This window comes from Microtus pennsylvanicus, chromosome 5 (assembly GCF_037038515.1).
Source record: "Microtus pennsylvanicus isolate mMicPen1 chromosome 5, mMicPen1.hap1, whole genome shotgun sequence".
In the NCBI taxonomy this organism is placed as follows: Eukaryota; Metazoa; Chordata; class Mammalia; order Rodentia; family Cricetidae; genus Microtus; species Microtus pennsylvanicus.
In genome coordinates this window covers 87,460,372-87,482,131 of record NC_134583.1, presented here as the reverse complement: position 1 = coordinate 87,482,131, position 21,760 = coordinate 87,460,372, and the positions used below count along the sequence as shown (strand labels likewise).

At 44.1% G+C, this 21,760-nt stretch overlaps 1 protein-coding gene across 4 annotated transcripts in view; it reads left to right on the top strand.

Annotated features, from left to right (window-relative positions):
* The window catches only part of Kdm2a (lysine demethylase 2A), a 75,723-nt gene extending 54,335 nt beyond the window's left edge, over positions 1-21,388 (top strand). For all 4 annotated transcript variants that reach the window (XM_075973036.1, XM_075973037.1, XM_075973035.1 and 1 more), the window contains 9 exons: positions 6,329-6,412; positions 8,336-8,605; positions 9,015-9,146; positions 10,833-10,922; positions 12,866-13,572; positions 15,164-15,327; positions 16,603-16,761; positions 17,576-17,791; positions 18,622-21,388. In XM_075973036.1, coding sequence (XP_075829151.1) covers positions 6,329-6,412; positions 8,336-8,605; positions 9,015-9,146; positions 10,833-10,922; positions 12,866-13,572; positions 15,164-15,327; positions 16,603-16,761; positions 17,576-17,791; positions 18,622-18,803 — 2,004 coding nt within the window. In that variant the 3' untranslated portion in view covers positions 18,804-21,388. The remainder of the gene's footprint in view (positions 1-6,328; positions 6,413-8,335; positions 8,606-9,014; positions 9,147-10,832; positions 10,923-12,865; positions 13,573-15,163; positions 15,328-16,602; positions 16,762-17,575; positions 17,792-18,621) is intronic.
* The last annotated feature ends 372 nt before the right edge of the window (positions 21,389-21,760 follow it).

Here is a 21,760-nt window from a genome sequence, read left to right as displayed (position 1 = left end):
TGATGACTGTCAACTGGAAGAATTTAATTGAACTTTATTGCTTTGTCTGTATCTATTTTGGTCTATTTTACTGAAAAAGAATTTCCAATGTATATATGAAAGAAGCTTTTTGATCAACTTGCCAATCATACTTCGTGGCATTAAGTTACTAGAGACATGAAAACTAGTTCTTTCTTTATAAAATAGCTTTCTGAAATTGTTAAAACTTTGTTTTCTGTTTGTTTGTTTGTTTTGGGTTTTTTGAGACAGGGTTTGTCTGTGTAGCCCCGACTGTTCTAGAACTTGCTCTGTAGACCAAGCTGACCTTGACCTCCCAGAGATCTTCCTGCCTCTACCTCCTGAGTGCTGGGATTAAAAGTGAGCATTGCCACCACCCAGCAAAGATTATTTTTTAAAGTAAGTGTATGTGTGTGGCTATGTTGTAATGGGAGAACAGCCAGAGGCATCAGGTCCTCTGGAACTGGAGTAAGCTACTCCACATGGGTACTGGAAACGGAAATTGAGTGTTAATACTTGCAAGGCAGACACTTTATTGCCCCGTCTCTAGTATTATTAGGTTATTTTGTTACTTATTTATTTTGTTTAGCTGTTGAGTCCGGGTCTTGTTGACTGTCCTGAAACTTGCTATGTAAACCAGGCTGTCCATGCAGATCATAAAGACTGATCTGTCTTTGCTTTCTGAATGCTAAAATCAAAGGTGTACACCTCTGTGCCTGTCTTCTTTTTATTTTTACTTATGCTTGTGTGTTTGTGTTTATGTATGTATCTCCTGTATGTCTAAGGGTACTCTCAAAAATCAAAAGAGGGTACCATAACCAGCTGGAACTAGGGTTACTACAAGTAGTTGCAAGCTGCTAATCAGGCTTAGTCCTCTGAATAGTATTCTCGGTTGCTCACTCATTTCTCCAGAATTTAATAATTTACACATTCTTACTGCATGATAGAAAATTTTAAATAACTCAGTTTTAAGTCAAATATGGTTGCATTTGAAAGTACAAGTTTTTTCATCCAGGCAGTGGTAGCACACAAAAATACTAAGACTTGTGAGTTCAAAGCCAGCCTGATCTACAAGAGCTAGTTCCAGAACAGGCCCCAAAACTATAGAGAAACCCTGTCTTGGGGGGGAAAAAAGTATAAGTTTTTTCAAGTTTCCTGTGTCATAAAAGGCCGTGTTTGTCCTCCTTGGCCCCTGGAGATGGGGGTCTCCCTGTCCAGCCTGAGTTGGTCCTGAAGTTGCATCCTTTTACTTTACCTTCCTGAGTGCTGGGGTTACAGATGTGTGCCACCGTGCCCAGTTTAGGCAATCTTTGTTGGCCATTTTTGATTGTTAATTGCAGAGGAGGGGAAAATTGGGCCTGTTAGATATCATTTGAGCCAGGTGGTGGTGGCGCATGCCTTTAATCCGAGCACTTGGGAGGCAGAGGCAGGCGGATCTCTGTGAGTTTGAGGCCAGCCTGGTCTACAAAACTATTTCCAAGACATCCAAATCTGTTATACAGAGAAACCCTGTCCCAAAAAAACAAAGAAGAAAGGAAGGAGGGAAGGAAGGAAAGAAGGGGAAAAGAAAAAAAAACGTAATTTGAAAATTTACTTGGAGTGAATTTGTTAGGGGCGTTTTTGTTTCTCAGCTTTTCTGGTAGATTTTGCTATAGCCAGTTTTTCTTGAAGCTCAAAATATGTTTTTCTAAAGTACTTTATCATCTCTCTAGGATAGCTAGATAAGCATTTTCTAAGAAAACCTCTGAGTAGCTAGATTATTGTTATAAAAACCTTCCTTGTGAAATAAACTGCATGTACTTTGTCTTTAAGTCTTAAAATGGAAGTTCAAAAGTGAGTTCAGGATGACCATATAAGCATTTCCTGGAAGAACTCAATGAAAAACACAGAAGTGCCTCTTTCATTCTGTAAGCTACTGTGAAAATAAGCACATGCAGCATATGCCGGATCCCAGCTACTGGGAGAATCTAGGATGATCACTAGAGTTCCCAAGGACTGGAGCTGATTCTGGGCAGGCAACACAGAGAGGGAAACTGTCTGGCAGAAAGTATACTCGCAGGCTGGCAGTGGTGGCACATGCCTTTAAACAACAGCACTCGGAAGGTGGAGGCAGGCAGATCTATGTGAGTTCGAGACCAGCCTGTTCTAAATAGGTTGTTCTAGGACAGCCAGGCTACAAAGAGAAAACATGTCTCGAAAAATAGTGTATTCACAAACACAACTTTTGACACCGGCCCAGATCCTAGGAAGCCTATTAGGCCCCAAAAATCTATTCCAGAAAAGCACTAAAATAACTATTCTTGAGGAGGGGACAATAAAGTATTTCCATGGTGATAGTGCTTACTGCAAAGCCTAACAACATCCATTCAGAGACCCACATGATAGAAGTTGTCCTCTGACCTACACACACACAAATAAGTAAATATAATTGAAGGGGGGGATGGTAGTGAGAGCTAGATGTTTATGTCAAAGTAGCAATGACAGTTACGAGGATCTGGGAAACACAAATTTAAATCCAAATAAGGCCGCTCCTTAGCCTTCTTTTCCTGCCCAGCTTCTCCTCCCATGTTGATATACAGTGTGTAGGACTCTGGCCTATGTGAACCTTCCCTTTCTGCCATAGCCCAGTGAGAGTATATGAACAAATTTTGAGCTTCACCCTGGCTCCAGGACCCCTAGACAGTGTAGAAGGTGTCATTGAAGTATCAATAGGATGCAGGACTGTTTGGATTCATGGACTATTAAGAGGATAGTTATGTCTATAATTCCAGCAGTAGGAAAGCTGAGGCAGTAGGTTTGTGAATGAGGCAGGCAGAGCTGATTTAGAAGAAATCTGAAAATGGTATCTAGAGGATGAGGCATTCTGATAGGCAGAGGAAATTGTTGCAGTTGGTGGGGGGGGACCCATTTCCTGACACTGTACCTTGTATAGAGGCAAGAGAATAAAGTGTTCTGATCTTAAATTGCACCTGAGTACCTTGATTTGGTCACAGTGGAACTGCTAAAAGATTGCTGCATATACAATTCTAGTATGCTAGTGGTGACCTTGCCCAAACTGGAAGTAGGTATATGTATGGTTGATGGGAACAGTGTTGCCTGTAATTTCTGAAAGTGTTGATAGTAATACTTGCTGGTGGGGAGTGCTATGTGAGTGTGGACAGGTGTGAAGCAGACCGGTGACTCAGGAAGAGCTGGGGAATATCATAACCTCCTGCCAGCTTCCTCCTCAAAGGCTGGACTCTTGATGGGATCCCATAGAGGAGAGAAATCTGTGTACCATTGTGAGAGCTCTAGTTAGAACAGTAAGTGACCCCGAGGGGAATGGTGGGGGTCATGCATGGTACACTCGCACTGGGTTAAGCTGCCTTAAGCGTCCTCTTCCACTGGTGCCTCCCAAAGTCAGCTACCAAGAGCACTCTGGGGGCTGGCTCTGGGTTCTCCTGTTGCAGTGTTGGAGGGAAGGAGCTGGGGCAGGGGCTGGCCGAGTTCCCTCCCCGGTTGTGCTTCCTCCAATCACAAGGAGGCGAGTGGCTGCCAAACACACCCCCTCCGGGTGCTGCAGCAGAACGGCCAGGCCCTCTGCCTGGCTGGCTCACTCGAGCTAAGCTCCCCCTCCTGCCATCTTCCGTTGCAAAGCATTTCTGGGAGCTGCATGTGGGTGACGCAGCAGCATTGTTCGCAGGCACAGGAAGCCGCGGCTGAGCTGAAGGGCTTTAGAAGGATCTCAGAGTGCTGCACGCTGCTCTGGGTAGCCTGAAGGGTTACAGCAGGACTGCCCTGCTTTACCTGCTCTGGGAGATTGAGGATTTCAAGTAAATCAGGATTTTCCTAGAAACAGAAAAGCTAACTCCTTCCGCACAACTTCCAACACAGAAAACAAAACAAAGGCGCTGGGGAAACTTCACCCAAGAGCCTCTGCAGCTCCAGAGCGACAAGAAATGCAAGGTCAGGCGGTCGGTTGGCAAACCCTTTCTGGTTTGGGTGTGTGTAACTGTGGAGACTTTGTCTCTTGGAAGAGGCAGAACTGCCTGCTGGGCGAGTCCAGGACAATGCTTGTGTTACTTGTGTTTCTTGAGCCGTTGTTAACACTTGTTCTCTAGCTGGTGGGATGTGCTTTGGAACTGGGTTGCTTGGTTTGGGGGAGATACTTACTCCTTGACAAGGAACCCCCAGTTTTCTTTCTCTTCCTGTGTTCTGTGGGGTGTGGGCCTGTATTTGAATGTTTTCCCAAATGCCTGGAACCTAGATAGGCAGCAGTCTTTCCGCACTCCACCCACCCCCACCCCCGCTCCTTGATCCTAAATCCCCACTGGCAGGGGTGGTGGCTTTTTTATGGTTTCTCATAGGGCCTCAGCTAGAGTCTTTTTTTTTTTTCTTTTTCATGAAAGCATTGCAGACTTGGCCCCAGCAAATTTAAGCTGGGAAGGAAATCTGCATTTCCCTCCACACCCACACATACCCCAGTAATTGAGTGGTGTGTCTGTTAACTGCCCCCACCCAGTGCAGCCCACAGAGTTTGTCTCTTGAGCCTTCCCTGTGCCCCCCACAAAAGTCTCACAGGTAGAATTAGGCTGTTTCAGTGAACTTAAGTTCCTTTTCTACTCTCTTAATCATAGGTCTTTCTGTGCAGTCTGCTTTGCTGAAAGTGGAAAGTCCCTGTTTGTGGACAGCTCAGTTCTCTCCCGCAGAGGAAATGGGCAGAGTCCTACTCCTCCCCTATGCAAAGTGGGGGAGGGGAGCCATGCACTCCTCAGTGCACATTTTGAATGGACCTGAATTTTTCAACCTAGGGAGATTAGGAGCTGGGACCAGAACCTTGTCCCACGTGGTACCACACCCTGCCTCTTCACCCCCACACAGTATGGTGCTAACATGAGGCTCTGGAATAGGGTGCCATAGCAACTTGAAGTAAATAAAATGTCTGAAAATGAGATCTGATTGGGGGAAGGTTACTGTAAGGCATCTGGAGATATGGCAAAGGGAGAGCTTAGTAGAGGAACCTTTCAGAATATAAACAGGTTTTATGAGCCATAATTCTGTAATTTGGAGCTTAATATTTAGGTTAAGCATGAAAATAATTAAAAGTTCTGATTATGAAAATGCTTGTTCAAGATGATCCAAGTATGTTGATCCTTCTAGGTCAAAGTTTGATTTTTGCTGAAACAGCCTATGTGCACTTAAGACAAGGGTAACCTAGACTTATATTCTTTTGCTATAGCATTGCTTTGTGGTTCATGTCATCAAAAGGGGTATCTATTCTGCTGGGGGGGGGGTTGTTATTCAGAGTCTGTTTCAAAGATATAAATGATTTGTCTCAAAATGAAGTCAACCAGTGTTATTCACATAAGTGACAGTTTGTTACTGTCAGTTATTTCTGAGCCATCCAAACTTTATTAAAAGTCATAAAAACCATTGGTCTAAAACTGTTCCTTTCCCCTTAATAGTAATAAATGCAAAGCAGACTCTACTTGCATGTTTGTGTGTCTGTGTGTGCACTCTGTGAACTCCCAGAGGACATGCAGCTGTAATCAGTCTTAGAACAAGTCTGTGTCTGGGGACATGGCTCAGTGGTTGAGAATCAGCCTAGAATGTGCATGTGTGAAATTGTGGGTTCAATCTCCATTTCGACTCCCTCTTCTACCCAAAAAAACAAGTCTTCTATTGAACTAGTACATTAAGGTTATGTTGTCTTGCTAATTCAATATTAGCCACTCATTTTGATGCCCCTTTCCTCACATCTACAATTTAAAGACAAAACTAGTAATAATTGCTGCTACAGAAAAGTGTAAAAATAGCCAGGCAGTGGGGGGTGCAGAGGCAGGTGGATCTCAGTGAGTTTGAGGCCAGCCTGGTTTACAGAGCAAGTTCCAGTACTGGCTTCCATAGCTTCTGAGAAACCCTGTCTTTGGGGGGGGGGGGGGTAATGTAAAGTTTTACTGTCCTGTATAGAACTGCTTGACAAGTAGCACTGTAACACTGTAGGAACTACTTGCTTCCGTGTATTAGAAAATATTAAGATGTGGTGTTGAGCAAAAGAAGTCTTTATCTTGCTTCTCTGGAACTTGATCTGTAGATCTACTTCCTGAGACCTAGAATTACTGGCTCATGGCTGTACAGCCAACCAAGGTTAAAGTCTTGATAGCAGTCCGAGGTTCTCTTTCATTGTTGTTTACTTGATTTGCTATAGCCTGTAGCAGGCAAAATGCAGCCAACCTACTCCTCTTCTTTGTGGTGCTGAAGGGGGCAGGGGTAAGACTGGATCTAAATGCTATTGAGAGCACATGGCTTTGCGTTCACCATACTCAGCTTTTTCCTTTTCTTTGACCCTTAGATTTTGCTGGAGGAACTTGCCAGTAGTGATCCCAAGTTAGCCCTCACTGGAGTCCCTATAGTGCAGTGGCCAAAAAGGGATAAGGTAAGAGACTTCCTTTTGATCTTCAAGCCACTTAAGTTTATTGCGTCTTGATCATTACCATCCATTCTGAAAAGAAAAGACAACTAGAGCTAGATGGGATTCAATGCCTTGGTAGAGTTGGGCAAGGTGGCACAGAGACTGACTGGTGGATCTCTCTGAGTCTGAGGCCAACCTGGTCTGCGTTGTGACTTTAGGACAGCCAGAGCTACATAGTGAGACCCTTTCTCACAAAAAAACAACAAAACCCTGATAGGCCTGTTTGATCCCCCACTCAGAAAATAGAGGGAAAAGGAGTTCAGTAAGTTCTAGGCCAATCAGGGCTACATAGCAAGACCCTGTCTTAATGAATGAGCAAATAAATAAATAACTTGTAGTCAATCATTACTTGGTTCTGTTCTGACTCATAGTTCAAGGTAATTGGCCCTCTCTCCAGATTCAGAGACTTTGGTATACATTGGTTGACTTCAGTAGATATTTCCTATTCTTCAAACCCAGAAATTCAGCTAAATATGGTTTAACACTAATTTAAATCAGTATATATGTATCCAACACTGGAAAGTGGTTGGTTGGTTGGTTGGTTGGTTGGTTGGTTTTGAGACAGGGTATTTTTGTGTAGCACTGGCTATCCTGGAACTCTACAGACGAGGCTGGCCTTAAACTCACATCCGCCTACCTCTGCCTCCCCAAGTGCTGGGATTAATTGGTATGTGCCACCACTGCCAGGCAGACTAGAAGGTTCTTTTTGTTGTGGTAAGATCGTGACCCCAACAATTTACCATCTTCCTCTTTTTGCAAATGGGGGTCTCACAGAGTATACAAAGCTGTCCTTGAACTCATGGCCTGCCTCTGCCTCCTATGGTCTGGGATTACAGGTACGTTACCATTATACCCAGCTAAGATTAAAAGGAATTTCCATCAGTTAATTGTCGTGTGTGTGTGTGCCCTTGTAGCTTACATCTTACATAATTTTTTTTTACCTTAATGTCTGTGATAGAGTTGGCGTATTCTGTCTGTCCATGAGCCAAATTAAGCCTCTTCTTAGTGTTTCCTAGCTGGCAGTTGCAAAGATAACATTCCAGGGGTGTTTAGGCAAAGTGTTAAAACTCTGGGATTAAATAATGTTAAAGAGACACCTCTCTCATCCCGGCGGTGGTGGCACATGCCGTTAATCCCAGCACTTAGGAGGCAGAGGCAGGTGGATCTCTGTGAGTTCGAGGCCAGCCTGGTCTACAAGAACTAGTTCCAGGACAGGCTCCAAAGCTACAAAGAAACCCTGTCTCGAAAAAAACAAAAAGAGAGAAAGATATCTCTTTCTTAATATAGGAGTAATGTTAGAAAATTGTTAAGAATTGATGTAGAAGATATGCTTCTTACCGTTGGAAAGGTCCCTAGCAAGGTAACTAAACACAAGTGCTAAAATTACAAACATTGGCATTTATTCCACTCTTAAATGTTATTAGATGCAGTATAACAAGTTGTGTGATGCCATTTGGAGTGATAAATTAGACTAGTTTGACCTTCCAGACTTTGCCACCCTGTTTGAGCATATTCTGAGTTATAAAGAACTATGGGAATTTGGGGTCTTTTGGTGACTTCAGTACAAGGCACTTAACCCCAAAAGCTTTAGAGAGGGGCAGGGCTCTCCAAATTGAAAAGGGGTATCGGAGCATTAGGACAGGGGTTGACAAATCTTTCTGTCAATGTTGAAATTCTGTAGGTTGATGTAGCAAACAGTCATGATGTCATAGTTCTGTAACATTTGGAAATATACAAAAATAAATGAATATAGCTGTGTTCCAGTAAAAATTTATTTTTAAAAATAGAGTTGCCTACAGAAAAGAGTTTGCCAAATCCTAGGCCAGGTACACTGCCATGTAAATATTCTGTCTGAATATGGTTAACCTCCCAGCATTTTTTTTCCAGCTGAAATTCCCTACCAGGCCAAAAGTAAGGGTTCCTACCATTCCCATCACAAAGCCTCACACCATGAAGCCAGCTCCACGCTTAACACCTGTGAGGCCTGCTGCTGCCTCCCCTATTGTGTCTGGAGCCAGGCGGAGAAGAGTGCGCTGTAGGAAATGCAAAGCATGTGTCCAAGGAGAATGTGGTGTCTGCCACTACTGCAGGGACATGAAGAAGTTTGGTGGGCCTGGACGCATGAAGCAATCCTGTGTCCTCCGACAGTGCTTAGCAGTAAGTGATCTTCTGGGTAAAACAGTTTTCAGTAGTGGTGCTGGTGCTAGAGGAACTGTGTAATGCATAAAGTCAGAGAGACTCAATAGAGATGGAGTTCCTCTCTCCCTGAGTTCAGAAGGAAGGTATCTAGTAGGGAAAATAATCTAATATTTTGGCTGTGCTCATCTAATGTTGAAACAGCCCCAGCATTTGAAGAACAATTCACTGTTTTCTGTCCCCTCCTTAATAAGAAAGGACCTGTGAGGCCAAAGGCAAGCCCCCAAAGAATGAATTAATTGCCTCTGCTGGTCTTTTCTTAGTACCTTGCCCTGTGCATCCCAGGTGAACCAAGTCTCCATGTTCATTTAAAGGAAACATGAAATTTAAAAATTCTGAATCTGGTCTCCTGATGTTTGTTCTCTTGTAGCCCAGACTGCCTCATTCAGTTACGTGTTCTCTCTGTGGAGAAGTGGATCAGAATGAAGAGACACAAGACTTCGAAAAGAAACTCATGGAATGCTGCATCTGCAATGAGATAGTTCATCCTGGCTGCCTCCAGGTAAAGAGATGCCTAAAGGCCCTTGACAGAAGGGTAAGACACCTCTCAGTTGAGGCTGTTACCATCTCTACTGTGGACTTTCAGCTCCCTGTCACAGAGGAGAATCATTTAACATTAGCCCCTTGTTCTTTGTATGTCTACTTTGTATCAGACTGTGTGATAGTTTGAGGATAGAATACAAAGTAGACTAGTTCATGTCCCAGTGAACAGTGAAACCAGATTTGTTTGAGGATGCTTCAATCCCCCAGACATCTCTGCTATGTCCTTTATATCTCTGGATGTGCCCTTGTTTGGAGCCCATGGTAATGGAGATTTAGTTAGAACTCAGTCTCAAAGATGGAATTATTTGAGCTAGCTTAAATTTTATATTCCCAGAGTGTCCCCGGGTGGTTCTGGTATGTAGCCAAAGAAGAGAAGGCATGCTTTACATGGATTTTTTTTTTTCCTAAATCTTTATGACAAGTCTATGAAATTGTATCTGTCAAATGTAGGTTTCATGTTTATGAGTAACTGGTGTGGTAACATACACCTATAGTCTCAGTTACTCTGAGGTGAAGAAATGACTTTAGCCTATGAATTTGGGGTCATTTTTGGTAACACAGACCCCCGTGTCAAAATTGGGTAGGTGGATAAGTGGGTGGGTAGATGGATATGCATTGGGTTTGACAGAAAGTATCAACAATTAAGGACTTCCACTTAGTGATTATGAGACATTGTCAGTGATGGTCATCTGCACAATTTCAGAAAGATTAAAATGTGAAAAATAACTTGGTGATGGTGGCTTACACCTTTAATCCCAGCACTTGGGAGGCAGAGGCAGGTGGAACTTTGTGAGTTCCAGGACAGCTAGGGCTACACAGAGAAACCCTGTCTTGAAAAACAAAAAAAGAAAAGAAAAATATGTGTGTTGAATTGCTAAAAGCTAGATGTAAGTGGCACATACCTGCAATCCCTGTATTTGGTAGGTTCAGGCAGAAATATTCTAAATTTAAGGTAGCCTGAGCTACTATACTACTATAGAGACTCTGACTCAAGAGGGCATGGGAGAAAAAAAGAAAAGAAATGGTAAAGTAGTACCTGCCTGTGACAAATCGTTAGTAGAGAGTTGAGTACCAAGCACCTCTGAAGAGCTTTCCTTTTGTTTTGAGACATCCTCACTGTGTAGTTATATTTGGTCAGAGTTTACTTTGTAGATTAGGCTGACCTTGTGTTTTCTGAGATCATCCTGCCTCTGCCTCTCTCACAATTGCTGAAATCCGGGCAAATGCCACCATATCCAGCCATAAACATTTTGAATTTAGTTCTTACCACAAGCCAAGATTTATTTTAACTCAAGCAATTAAGTTGATGCATTGTATCTAGATTTTACAGTGGAGAACCCTGAGTTACAGAGACTAAACTATTGGTCTCTGAATCTCAGTAGTCATTAGTTTGCACAGATAGCGGTCAGGGCTGGTGCCATTGACACGAGATGTTTAGGAGAGGAAACTTAACTCCGAACTGGCCCAGTCCCTGAAAAATCTCTGCAGGGAGCCTAGAATCAGTGTACCAGTGACTGGCAGTGGGTGTTAGTATTGTTTGTTGCTCAGTAGTCTTAGTCTTTAATTCCCATGTAGACCAGTATGTATAGAAATAGTAGAAGGCAGAGGAGACTAACTTTCTTTTAACATCTCTATATGCCTGTAGATGGATGGAGAGGGGTTACTTAACGAGGAATTGCCAAATTGCTGGGAGTGTCCAAAGTGTTACCAGGAAGACAGCTCGGAGAAAGCCCAGGTAAAGGAAATGTTGAGTCTGGTAGGTTGCTGTGCACTCGCTGGACTTTACAGTTAGCATGGGCTTTCTCTGATTCAAAATTTCTTTTTTTTTCCTGTTTGTTTGTGGGGGTTTTTGGTTTGGTTTGGTTTTTGCTTTTTTTGTTTGTTTTTTGTTTTGGTTTGTGTTTTTATTTTGTTTTGGTTTTGGGGTTTTGCTAGTGTTCTTGGGGTTTTTTCTTTTAGTTTTTTGCTTTTTGTATTACTAGGTACTGTTCCAGTAGGGATTCCTGATGTCCTTTTTATTCTGTAGGGTACTAGAAAGGCAGGAACCATCCCTGGGTTATTGAGTTGGAGAATTAGGTATGCAACTTTGTCCTGAGGAATGTAACTAGTGGAGGAGGCAGGCTGGCCTGTGGTGCTGTTATATACTAGATTCATACACTAGAGTTTCCGGTTAAGCAGGTTTACTTTTTTTTTCCCCTCATCTTTACCTCTTTGTTCTTACCTGCCCCATGTGCCCAAACATGCACTTCAGAAGCAATTCCAAAGCCACTCCACTACAGAGAGTGGAGCTAGCTTCATGACCTTAGCCCAGGGCAGCTAAGGTTGTTGCCCTAATGGTCACCACTAACATCATAGAGCCAAAAGGACTCTGGTTATTCATACTGGCAAGGCTGGACCTGTTGAGGGCACAGACTGCAGGTGATGACTACTTACTGTCAGTTCTTCAAGGACCCTGCACAGGCATGAGCAAGAAGCATGAAGGAAATTGCTTGCCTTTTTATTTCTTCCACTTGGGCTCTGGGGCAGTTGAAATTTTAGTCAATATTTTTTGTTGATTTGGTATGTTGAGACAAGGTTTCACTGTGTAACCTTTGCTGGTCTGGAACTCAACAATGTAGATCAGGCTGGCTTTGAACTCACAGAGAACCATCTGCCTCTCCAGTGCTGAGATTAAAGGTGTGTATATCATGCCAGGCTAGTTGAAATATTTTTAAGAGTAAGGGTTTGTGGAGCTGACTACTCCTAAAGTTCTCATTCCATGTTCTTGAACATGGAGCTTTTGAATTTGTCTTCACTAGTGCAGTTGAGGGTGGCAAATGCTGTTCCTATTGCATTTTTTGTGAAAAATAGCTCCAGAACAAAGGTGGTCATTTCCTCCCCTAGTGACCAAGAATGTAAAGAGCAAAAGAAATATAGATCAGGACTTTTGCTGGCAATATAGTGTCTCCTTATGGAAAATCCGATTTATTAATAGGGTATTTAATGGCATATCTTGACTGATTTTTGTCACAGCATAGCCATGATAGAAACCATAATTGTAGGAACAGACAGGCATCTGGAAAGCCCGGGTACTACAGCATGACATCTGGGCCTCGTGGGATTCGGGATTCTTCACCATAATCATAGGCAGATCTCTGTAGTGGCAGGTTTCCTCATGGACAGCTGAATTGAGGTGCTGTAGAGTTGACAGCTGAGAAGGAGTAAAGTCTGGTACTTCTTTGTCCATGATTAGATGAGCAATTTTTCTCTTATCAACATGGATGCGTCACTTGATTGTGAAAGAGCTAAATTAGAGACACAAAGTTACACAAAGGTAGAGTTGTAATGCTAAAATAGTTTTTTACCCAAAGACATAACCAAAAGTTGAGGTGCAATGAATAAAGTAGGGTAGAGAATCAAGAAACCTTGTGTTCTAGATTTTAGTTCTCTGTACTTGACACAAACCTTTTCTCACAGATCTGTTTCCTGAGTGACCATATAAGGATTTTGTGTTCTGAAATCAGCATTCTATGGCCTGATTGTGAGTTCAGTTGCTGATCTTGGTAGGCTGAATCACAGGCTCTGAGGAAATGGCTCCCTTAGGCAGCAGTGACTTGGCTTCTCTTAGGTTCTCCTTATTAACTTTAGAAGGTTTAGAAAAAAGGAAGCACTGGTATTTCTTTTCTGGGCATTTTACAGAAGCGGAAAATAGAAGAGAGTGATGAAGAAGCTGTGCAAGCCAAAGTCCTACGGCCCCTGAGGAGCTGCGAGGAGCCCCTAACACCCCCGCCTCACTCACCTACTTCCATGCTGCAGCTCATCCATGACCCTGTTTCTCCTCGGGGTGTGGTGACTCGGTCATCCCCTGGGGCTGGCCCCAGTGACCACCACAGTGCCAGCCGTGATGAGCGCTTCAAACGGCGGCAGTTGCTGCGACTGCAAGCCACAGAGCGCACCATGGTACGGGAAAAGGAGAACAATCCCAGCGGCAAAAAGGAGCTGTCTGAAGTTGAGAAAGCCAAGATCCGGGGATCGTACCTCACTGTCACGCTACAGAGGCCCACCAAAGAGCTCCACGGGACTTCCATTGTGCCCAAGCTGCAGGCCATCACAGCTTCCTCTGCCAACCTTCGCCCAAACCCCCGTGTGCTGATGCAGCACTGCCGAGCCCGAAACCCCCAGCATGGGGATGAGGAGGGGCTAGGGGGAGAGGAGGAGGAAGAGGAGGAGGAGGAAGATGACAGTGCAGAGGAGGGGGGTGCAGCCAGGCTGAATGGCCGGGGCAGTTGGGCTCAGGATGGAGACGAAAGCTGGATGCAGCGGGAGGTCTGGATGTCTGTCTTCCGCTACCTCAGCCGCAGAGAACTTTGTGAATGTATGCGAGTGTGCAAGACGTGGTATAAATGGTGAGCAGGGATACAGGGGGTCAGGAATAGGGGCAGGGGAGTAGGTGGCAGGTCTTCTGTATTAGTAAAGGGACCTAGTTTGTGGGTGCTGTTAAAGATGTAGTCCATTGTACCTGCAGATGTTAGTAGAATTTGACCCTGTTTCCTTCTCTCTCTGCTGGGGAAAGGCAAACTGATAAGAGGTGACTTGTTCTAAAATGTAGGGCCATAGAGGTTGTAAGCCTGTCTTCCCTCCCCTAACTTAACCATGTGCTGCTTGGGAGTATGACATGTTAGGTAGTGGGCCAGTGTTTAATGACAGGATTGCACCAGGAGGAATGGACAGACTTTGCAAAATGAACTTGAAGGCGCTCAAATCTTCCAGTTTTGGTATTCATTAGTGTCTCCACCTCTAAGTTCAGCTTCCAGTTTGAATTATTCCCCTAAACTTGAATTCTTATTCCTTCAACAAGCAGAACCCAGTTCTGAAGCTGATACTTAATTATCCTTCCTAATGGCCCTGTCTCCAGTTAGACAGTTAGTGGGGACAATTTCTAGAGCTAATGATTGATTAAATTGCTATGGAACATTGTGAGGCTTTTCATATGGGTGTATATTTTTTATTTTGGTCACACTCTATTACTGTTGTTCCCAAATTTGGTGTTCTGACTAAAGTATATATCTGGGAGCTTTTTAGAGTGCAGTAGTATATACATGTAACCCCAGCATTCAGGAGACAGAAGCAAAAAAGTGGTCTGGGGGAGGAAAACAGTTCCCATGCCTGTTGAATCAGATAGGTCTAGCAGTGTGTTCTGACATGTTGCATATTTATTTATTTAAGGACTATCTGTAGACTGCAGTAGAAAGGCCTCTGCCTTTCAGTTTTAGACTGGTCTGACTAGATATCAAGGTAGCAGGGAAGCAGATTCCTGAGTATGGAAGAGGTCTGTCTAGACTGATAGAGAGCCTTATTTGGCCCAAGACAGTAATAGGCTCAAAGCAAGATGCGAAGTAGTGTTGCTCAGTAGCATTCTTGATCTCCCTCAGCTGTAAGTAACAAGGGAAAGAAGCAAGCCAAGGCATTCTGAGCAGTAAGAAATTAAGAAATTTAAAAATTAAAGTATTTTGGGGGGCTAGAGAAATGGCTCAGCGGTTAAGAGCACTCACGGCTCTTCCAGAGGATCCAGGTTCAATTCCCAGCACCCACATGGCAGCTCACAACTGTCTGTAACTTGAGTTTCAGGGGATCTGATACCTTCACAGCAATGCACATAAAATAAATTTAAATAAATTATTTTTAAAAATTAAAGCATTTTTTAAAATTGATTAAATGTTCCTGTACATCTTTCAACAAAAGTCATACTGTTTTAGTACAAAAGAAGGGAACACAGTATACTATTGTGGGACTAGCTTAACCTTGATTTGCAAGATGTCTAGTTGTAAAAAAAAACAAGGCAGTTTTTACCTGATTCTGTGGCACAAAATGAGTGATCCTTGGTTTTCTATAGAAGGTAGAGGAATGGCCTTCAGGTATTCTGCCTTTACCAGAAGCCTTCTAGAGAGTGCCTTTGACAGGAATATCAAGTTGGTTAAATTCTCTTCTCTCTTACAGGTGCTGTGATAAACGACTTTGGACAAAAATTGACTTGAGTAGGTGTAAGGCCATCGTACCCCAAGCTCTCAGTGGCATCATCAAGCGCCAGCCAGTAAGCCTCGACCTTAGTTGGACTAACATCTCCAAAAAGCAGCTGACGTGGCTGGTCAATAGGCTGCCAGGTAGGTGAGCAGAGGACCAGCAGAGGGGTTATTAGGCTGTTGTCAGCACTGCTTTAAACTAATGCAGTGTAGTTTGAGACTGAGCCTGCTAGTCTCTAAGGCATTGCTGGATTGGTGACTGCACTAGATGCAGAGAATGATTGGGTTGCTGCTGCCAGCCCAGCACATTTCCTGAGCATAGAAGAAGAAACTTGGGTCTGATTTTGCCCTTGTTAACCCTTCAGCATTTTGAGATCCCAGAAGGACAGAAGCCACACAGCATCTATTGCTCCAATAGAAACTAAGCAGTTGGGTGTTTACTTTCCTTGTATATGGATGTGGGTGGGTGTACATTTGTGTGTACGTACATGTTAGAAGTTGATATCAGGAACCTTGAATCACTCTCCCACTTGAGGCAGGATCTGTCAGTCACATCCCGCAGCTTGCATGTCATGTAGCTAGTTTTTGATATACAGTTTGTGGAGATCCCATCTCTTTTCAATGCTGTAATTACTAGCAGACTGTCATGTCCACTTGGCATTTATGTGGTTTCTGGGAATATGAATTCTGGTCTTATTTGAATGGTAAGTACTTAGCCATCTCTCTAACCTCACCCCACTCCAGCAATTGAGTTTTTTGTTTGTGTGTTCATTTGTTTGTTTTATTTTGAGATGGTCTCACTTTGTGTTCTTAACCTATGATGAACTCAACAGAGATCAGTCTGCCTATGCCTCTAAGTGCTGGGATTGAAAGTGTGTGCTACCACACCTCGCTCTAGCAATTTTTTTTTAAATATTTATTTATTATGTATACAATGTTCTGTCTGTATGCCTGCAGGCCAGAAGAGGGCACCAGACCCCATTACAGATGGTTGTGAGCCACCATGTGGTTGCTGGGAATTGAACGCAGGACCTTTGGAAGAGCAGGCAATGCTCTTAACCCCGCTCTAGCAATTATTGTTTGTTTTGTTTTGTGTTTGTTTTTTCCTTCAAGACGAGGTTTTTCTTTGTAATCCTCGCTGTCCTGGAACTCAGAGATCCTCCTGCCTTGCTGGGATTAAAGGAACTCACCACCACCACCACCCAGCTTTCCATCAGTTCATTTTAACACCAAAGTAAAAGCTGTAACTTGGAGGCCTAGACATCATGGCAATCTTTAGACTTGGTTACTAGAGCTAGAACACAGTCCTTCCTTTAAGACTAGAGATCCATTTCTTTTGCCCAGAACAGCTGGTAACTGAGACTGTGAATTCTCTAAATGTAGAATATGTTGTGTGTCTGTTTCCATTTGTTGCAGGACTGAAAGACCTCCTCCTAGCAGGCTGTTCCTGGTCTGCAGTCTCTGCCCTCAGCAGCTCCAGCTGCCCCCTTCTCAGGACCCTTGATCTTCGGTGGGCAGTAGGAATTAAAGACCCTCAAATTCGGGACTTGCTGACTCCACCCACAGATAAACCAGGTATGATTTGGGCCTGCCTATCTGTATCTGTCTTGGTGTAGCTTTCTTTTTGGACAGACCTTAAAACTAAGGCTAAAATACAGAGGTTATATACAAGCAGATAACTCCCACAAACAGGAGGCAGTTCATTCTATGCATTTAGTTCAGACCCAGAGAGCATAAATCTGAGAAAGTCTTGTAAGTCTTCTGGGTCAGAGTAGGAAATTGAATTGTATGCTGGACTGTGAAGAGCATAGGCCCATTTCACACATCACCTTGGAAGTGGGGCATACAATCTGACACTGAGAAGACAGAAAACGTAACATTATTTTCTAGAAACATTGTTTACTCCCTATGGGAAGGGTTAAGTGTGGCAGTTCTGCTTAACCCTATCAAGGGGGGTCCAAGCAAGCATATAGCTACTGCTACCTAGGGCTTTGGTAGAGAATTAAAAGTTTTGATCTAAGATTTTGGTTTGGTTTGGTTTGATTTTTGAGACAGGATTTCCCTGTAGCTTTTTGGAGCCTGTCCTGGAATTCATGCTGTAGATTAGGCTCGCCTTGAACTCACAAAGATCCACCTGTGTCTGCCTCCTAAATGCTGAGATTAAAGGTGTGTGCCACTACCACCTGGCATAAACTTTTTTTTTTTTTTTTTTAATTTTCGAGACAGGGTTTCTCCGTAGCTTTTGGTTCCTGTCCTGGAACTAGCTCTTGTAGACCAGGCTAGCCTTGAACTCACAGAGATCCGTCTGCCTCTGCCTCCCGAGTGCTGGGATTAAAGGCGTGCGCCACCACCGCCTGGCTGGCATAAACTTCTTTTCTTGCCTGTGCAGGTCAGGACAATCGAAGCAAGCTCCGGAACATGACTGACTTCCGGCTGGCAGGCCTTGACATCACAGATGCCACTCTCCGACTCATCATTCGCCACATGCCCCTCTTGTCTAGACTCGACCTCAGTCACTGCAGCCACCTTACAGATCAGTCCTCCAACCTACTCACTGCTGTCGGGTCTTCCACTCGATACTCCCTCACAGAGCTCAATATGGCAGGTATGCTGTGGTCTTTATGCTTGGGATATTAGGTGGTTTCTTTGCTTTCTGAACTAAAACCATGTTTGCTTATTGATTCATATCTGCATGGGGTTAGAGAGGTGCCTCAGTGGTCCCCATGTCATGTGGTTCACAACCACTTGTAACTCTAGCTTCTGAGGATCAGACACCTTCTAGTCTTTGAGCACCTACACACACATTGGCATACACACAAAAACAGCTGGGCATGGTGGCACACACCTTCAATCCCAGTATTTGGGAAGCAGAGGAGGGTATATTTCTTGAGTGTGAGGTCATCGAGGTTTACATAATGAGACCTTTTCTCAGAAAAATAAATAATAAATTTTGAGAATGTACATCTTGGCCAGGTTTTGGTGGTAAAATGCTCTTCAGAGACAAGGCAGGCAAATCTCTGAATTTGAAGTCAGCTTGGTCTACAGAGTGAGTTCCACAACAGCTAGGCTAGGTCTACACAGAGAAGCCCTGTCTCAAAACAACAATAAAAGGTTTGCATCTGCAGGAGAACAAGAGACTTCTTTTCCTTTTTAACCAAAAGATCTCAAAGGCAGGTAATAAACTCAGATGCCTGCATGTATGGCTGCCATCCAGCTGTAGTCTGGTTAGCCAGTGGCCCTTATGTTGCTCACTCGCCCATGGTGCTTGCAGGAAGGCAGCAAGAGCCACAGTGCTTATGGCACCTGTGCTCTCTCAGCATGTGACAAAATGGACTTTGATTTAGCATTTTGGAGAAAAGTAGAACTGAATGACAGAGATGGGCATCTGCGGCTGCATGTTTGTGATCTTTCTTCTCTTGGACATGTTGCCCACAGGTTGCAATAAATTGACAGACCAGACCCTGTTCTTCCTAAGGCGAATTGCTAATGTCACCTTGATTGACCTTCGAGGATGCAAACAGATCACTAGAAAAGCCTGTGAGCACTTCATCTCAGACTTATCCATCAACAGCCTCTACTGCCTGTCTGATGAGAAACTGATACAGAAGATTAGCTAAGACATGCTCAGCCCGGACTGAACAGGAAAATCTTCCCCTGCCTTCCCACCAAGGAGAGTCTCTCCCTGCGCAGGTTCTGAGGCCAATGACACACTCCCTCTCTGCTCTCTTTTCTCTGAGCCCTTCTCCCACAGGTGGGGCAGAGAGGATGGTGGACACCAAGGTCACTTGCTTGCTCCTCTTTCTCCCAAGGAAAAGAGAGGAGAGGTCGATCAAGGAGAAAGCACAGGCTGTGCTGTCCCAGTGCCTGCTTGCTTGCTCGTCTGCCAGCTGAGAAGCTGGACTCTCAGTTTGGGGGAATTTGTGCATTTTCACCTGCACTGGGCCAAGAGCCCTTCCTTCTCACCCATGGTCCCCCAGCAGTGCCTGGTTCTGAGCAAACTCTAAGGAGGAAGGTCTGAGCAAACTCCAGGGAGAAAGGTGGCCTTGTCTCCCTGGCCAGGTTCTCCTCATGGTGTCCGTTGCGTGTCTCTCCTCCGTTATACTCTCCCAGCTTCTGCAGGAGGGGCCAATAGCCCTAGGAACACCAGGCCTGGCAGGTCTCAATGGTGCTGTGAGGTGTCTGAAGCGTTGTTCCATGTCTGTGCTAGCCCCTTTTCTTTTCCCTGGGCTTGATGCTGTCCAACACTCATGCTCATTCACATAATATAGTCCCCATTCTGCCACCACCCCCTAAACTTTCCCACTAGTCTCTGAGTTTATTGTTGCACTTACTGGGGTTATTAAAAGCTCTTCCAAGGAGCTAGAACTGTACCCCCAGAAATGCTCCTCCATTTCATTGCCACCCAGGCATATTCTAAGACAGGCATCATCTCCCCTCCCCACTCCCAAAGCCCTCCACCAACTGCCCTTGTCCTCTTTCCTGCCTAAACAGGACTTTCCTAGAATGCATGTCCTCAGAAGGAGCAGCCTGTTTCCTCAGGTTTGGGAAACAGTGGACTGGTTAAGTCCCCACCTGCCTCCAGGCCAGGTTCCTCTAGGCCTCTGGTTTAGTATAGCCCTCTGAGACCAGGCCTGTGTACAGCCTAGCAGCTCACTGACCTGATGCCTTTTAAGGGGAGTCCTGATTGGAAGCCAGTTTCCTGCCCTCTGCCTGCAGCCTTGGAAGTGTGTGTGCATGTGCCTCTGTGTGTCTGGCTGAGTGTGCTGCACGTGTGTGCAGGGAAGGAGGGGAGCATGGTGTCTCCCACTCCACCACCCTTTTCCAAGCCCCATCAGCTGCCCCCTTTTACTTTGCATTGAACGGCCTGTCCAAAGATCCTCTCTCTAGGGCAGCAGAGAGCTTTTTGCACTTTAAAAAAGAAAAAAAAATGGTCGGAATTATTCTGGGTCAATATTTAGAGTGTGAGGAGATGCTCAGCAGAGGCCTGTGGCCAGAGTTTATCAGTGATACATGCAAATTTGCACTCTGCTCCCCATCTGTAGGAGATTGATAGCACAGCCTTATCCCGCCTTCTCTTCCCCTAGCCATACCCCTTCCCACCCTATTTCCTGTAATCCAGCCTCAGGCTTTCCTAAACTCCATCAGGAGGGGACAGAGCCCAGGCACCATGAGTCTGAAGTGTGAACCGCCCAATGAGAGATGCTAACTGCACCCTTGCCACTGCCAAAGCAATAGAGGCAGAAGCACCCCCACACACACCTTTGCCACTTAGCAGAGCTTTGACCCTGGTATTAACCAGTTGTTTTTCCAGGAAAACTGGGTTCTGGCAAGGGGTGGCATTGTTTCTTCCAATCTGCTGATTCTCTTGGCTGCACCTAAAAAAACAGCAGTCTGCCTCCATGACCCTCTGCCATTCCATTGGTCTTCAGGACCCAGGATTCTGGGGCTGAAATGTTGAGGAAACGCCAGTGACTTATTCCAGAGTGCCTCAATTAGGGGAACTTCTGTAAAGAACCCTGGGTGTTGAGCAAAACCTTATTAATATTATTAATGACCTATAATTAGAAGCTTCCTGCCTCTTTTTTTTTTCTTTTTTTTTTTTTCTTTTTGGTTGCTCCTGTGGAAAATACTAAAATTACTAAGTTTTGTTTGTCGTCTTTTTATAAAAGGGGAGGTGGAGAGACCCCTTCAGAGCAGGGATTGTGCCGGGAGAGTGCCTCTGACCTTTGGGACAGTTCATCCACAGAAATTTCTAAGCTGATGGCTTGTCTGGGGTTTTGGTCTTTGCATTTAGGTTTGGAAAAAGCAAATGTTTTACCACACAGAAATTCGTCAGCTGAAAAGGGAGCTCAGGATGGCAGCAGATGGACTGATGCCCTGTTGGGTCTTTCTTTTCTTTAGAACTATGAGGGAGAATGGCTTTTAGAGGTGAGGGTTGGTCCTTGCAAAGGAGAGAAGTGTCTCTGGGGGCAAGAACATGTACGTTCATAGTCCTGCATCTACTCTTAGCTGTGGTCTTGCCAGAGCCTGGCCTCTTCAGACTGTAGGATCAGACCTCTGCCTTCATCTTTCCACATATTGGGGCAAAAAACCACAAAGGAAAGGAAGAAAATTATATATATATATATAACTATATATATATAATATAAAATCACTTGGTGATTAAAAAATAACTGCTCAATAAATAAAACTCCTAAAGTCACTATGTTTAAAGGGTTTGTTTTTTGGGGGGAGAAATATTGTAAATATATATTTTTTTGTTGCTTATTTAGAGTCAATCTCCAATGTTGTGCTAAGATTTTTAAATTAAATGTAAGCATTAAGGGAACGAGTCTTAGCTACCAGCTGACACATTGGCATTATTTTGGGTCAGGGAAGAAAGGAAGCTAGTTGGGCTTTGTTTTCTAAAAGTTCCCCACTTGGTTTTAGAAAGAGCAAAGATGTCTTTCTTCTGACACTTGGGAGTGGGAGATATTTGTGTAATAAAATTTTTAAAAGACAAAAAAAGAGAGAAATAGCCTCCAATGAGAAATATTTTGATTTGGTTTTCTTTTTTGTTTTTGTTTTTAAATAA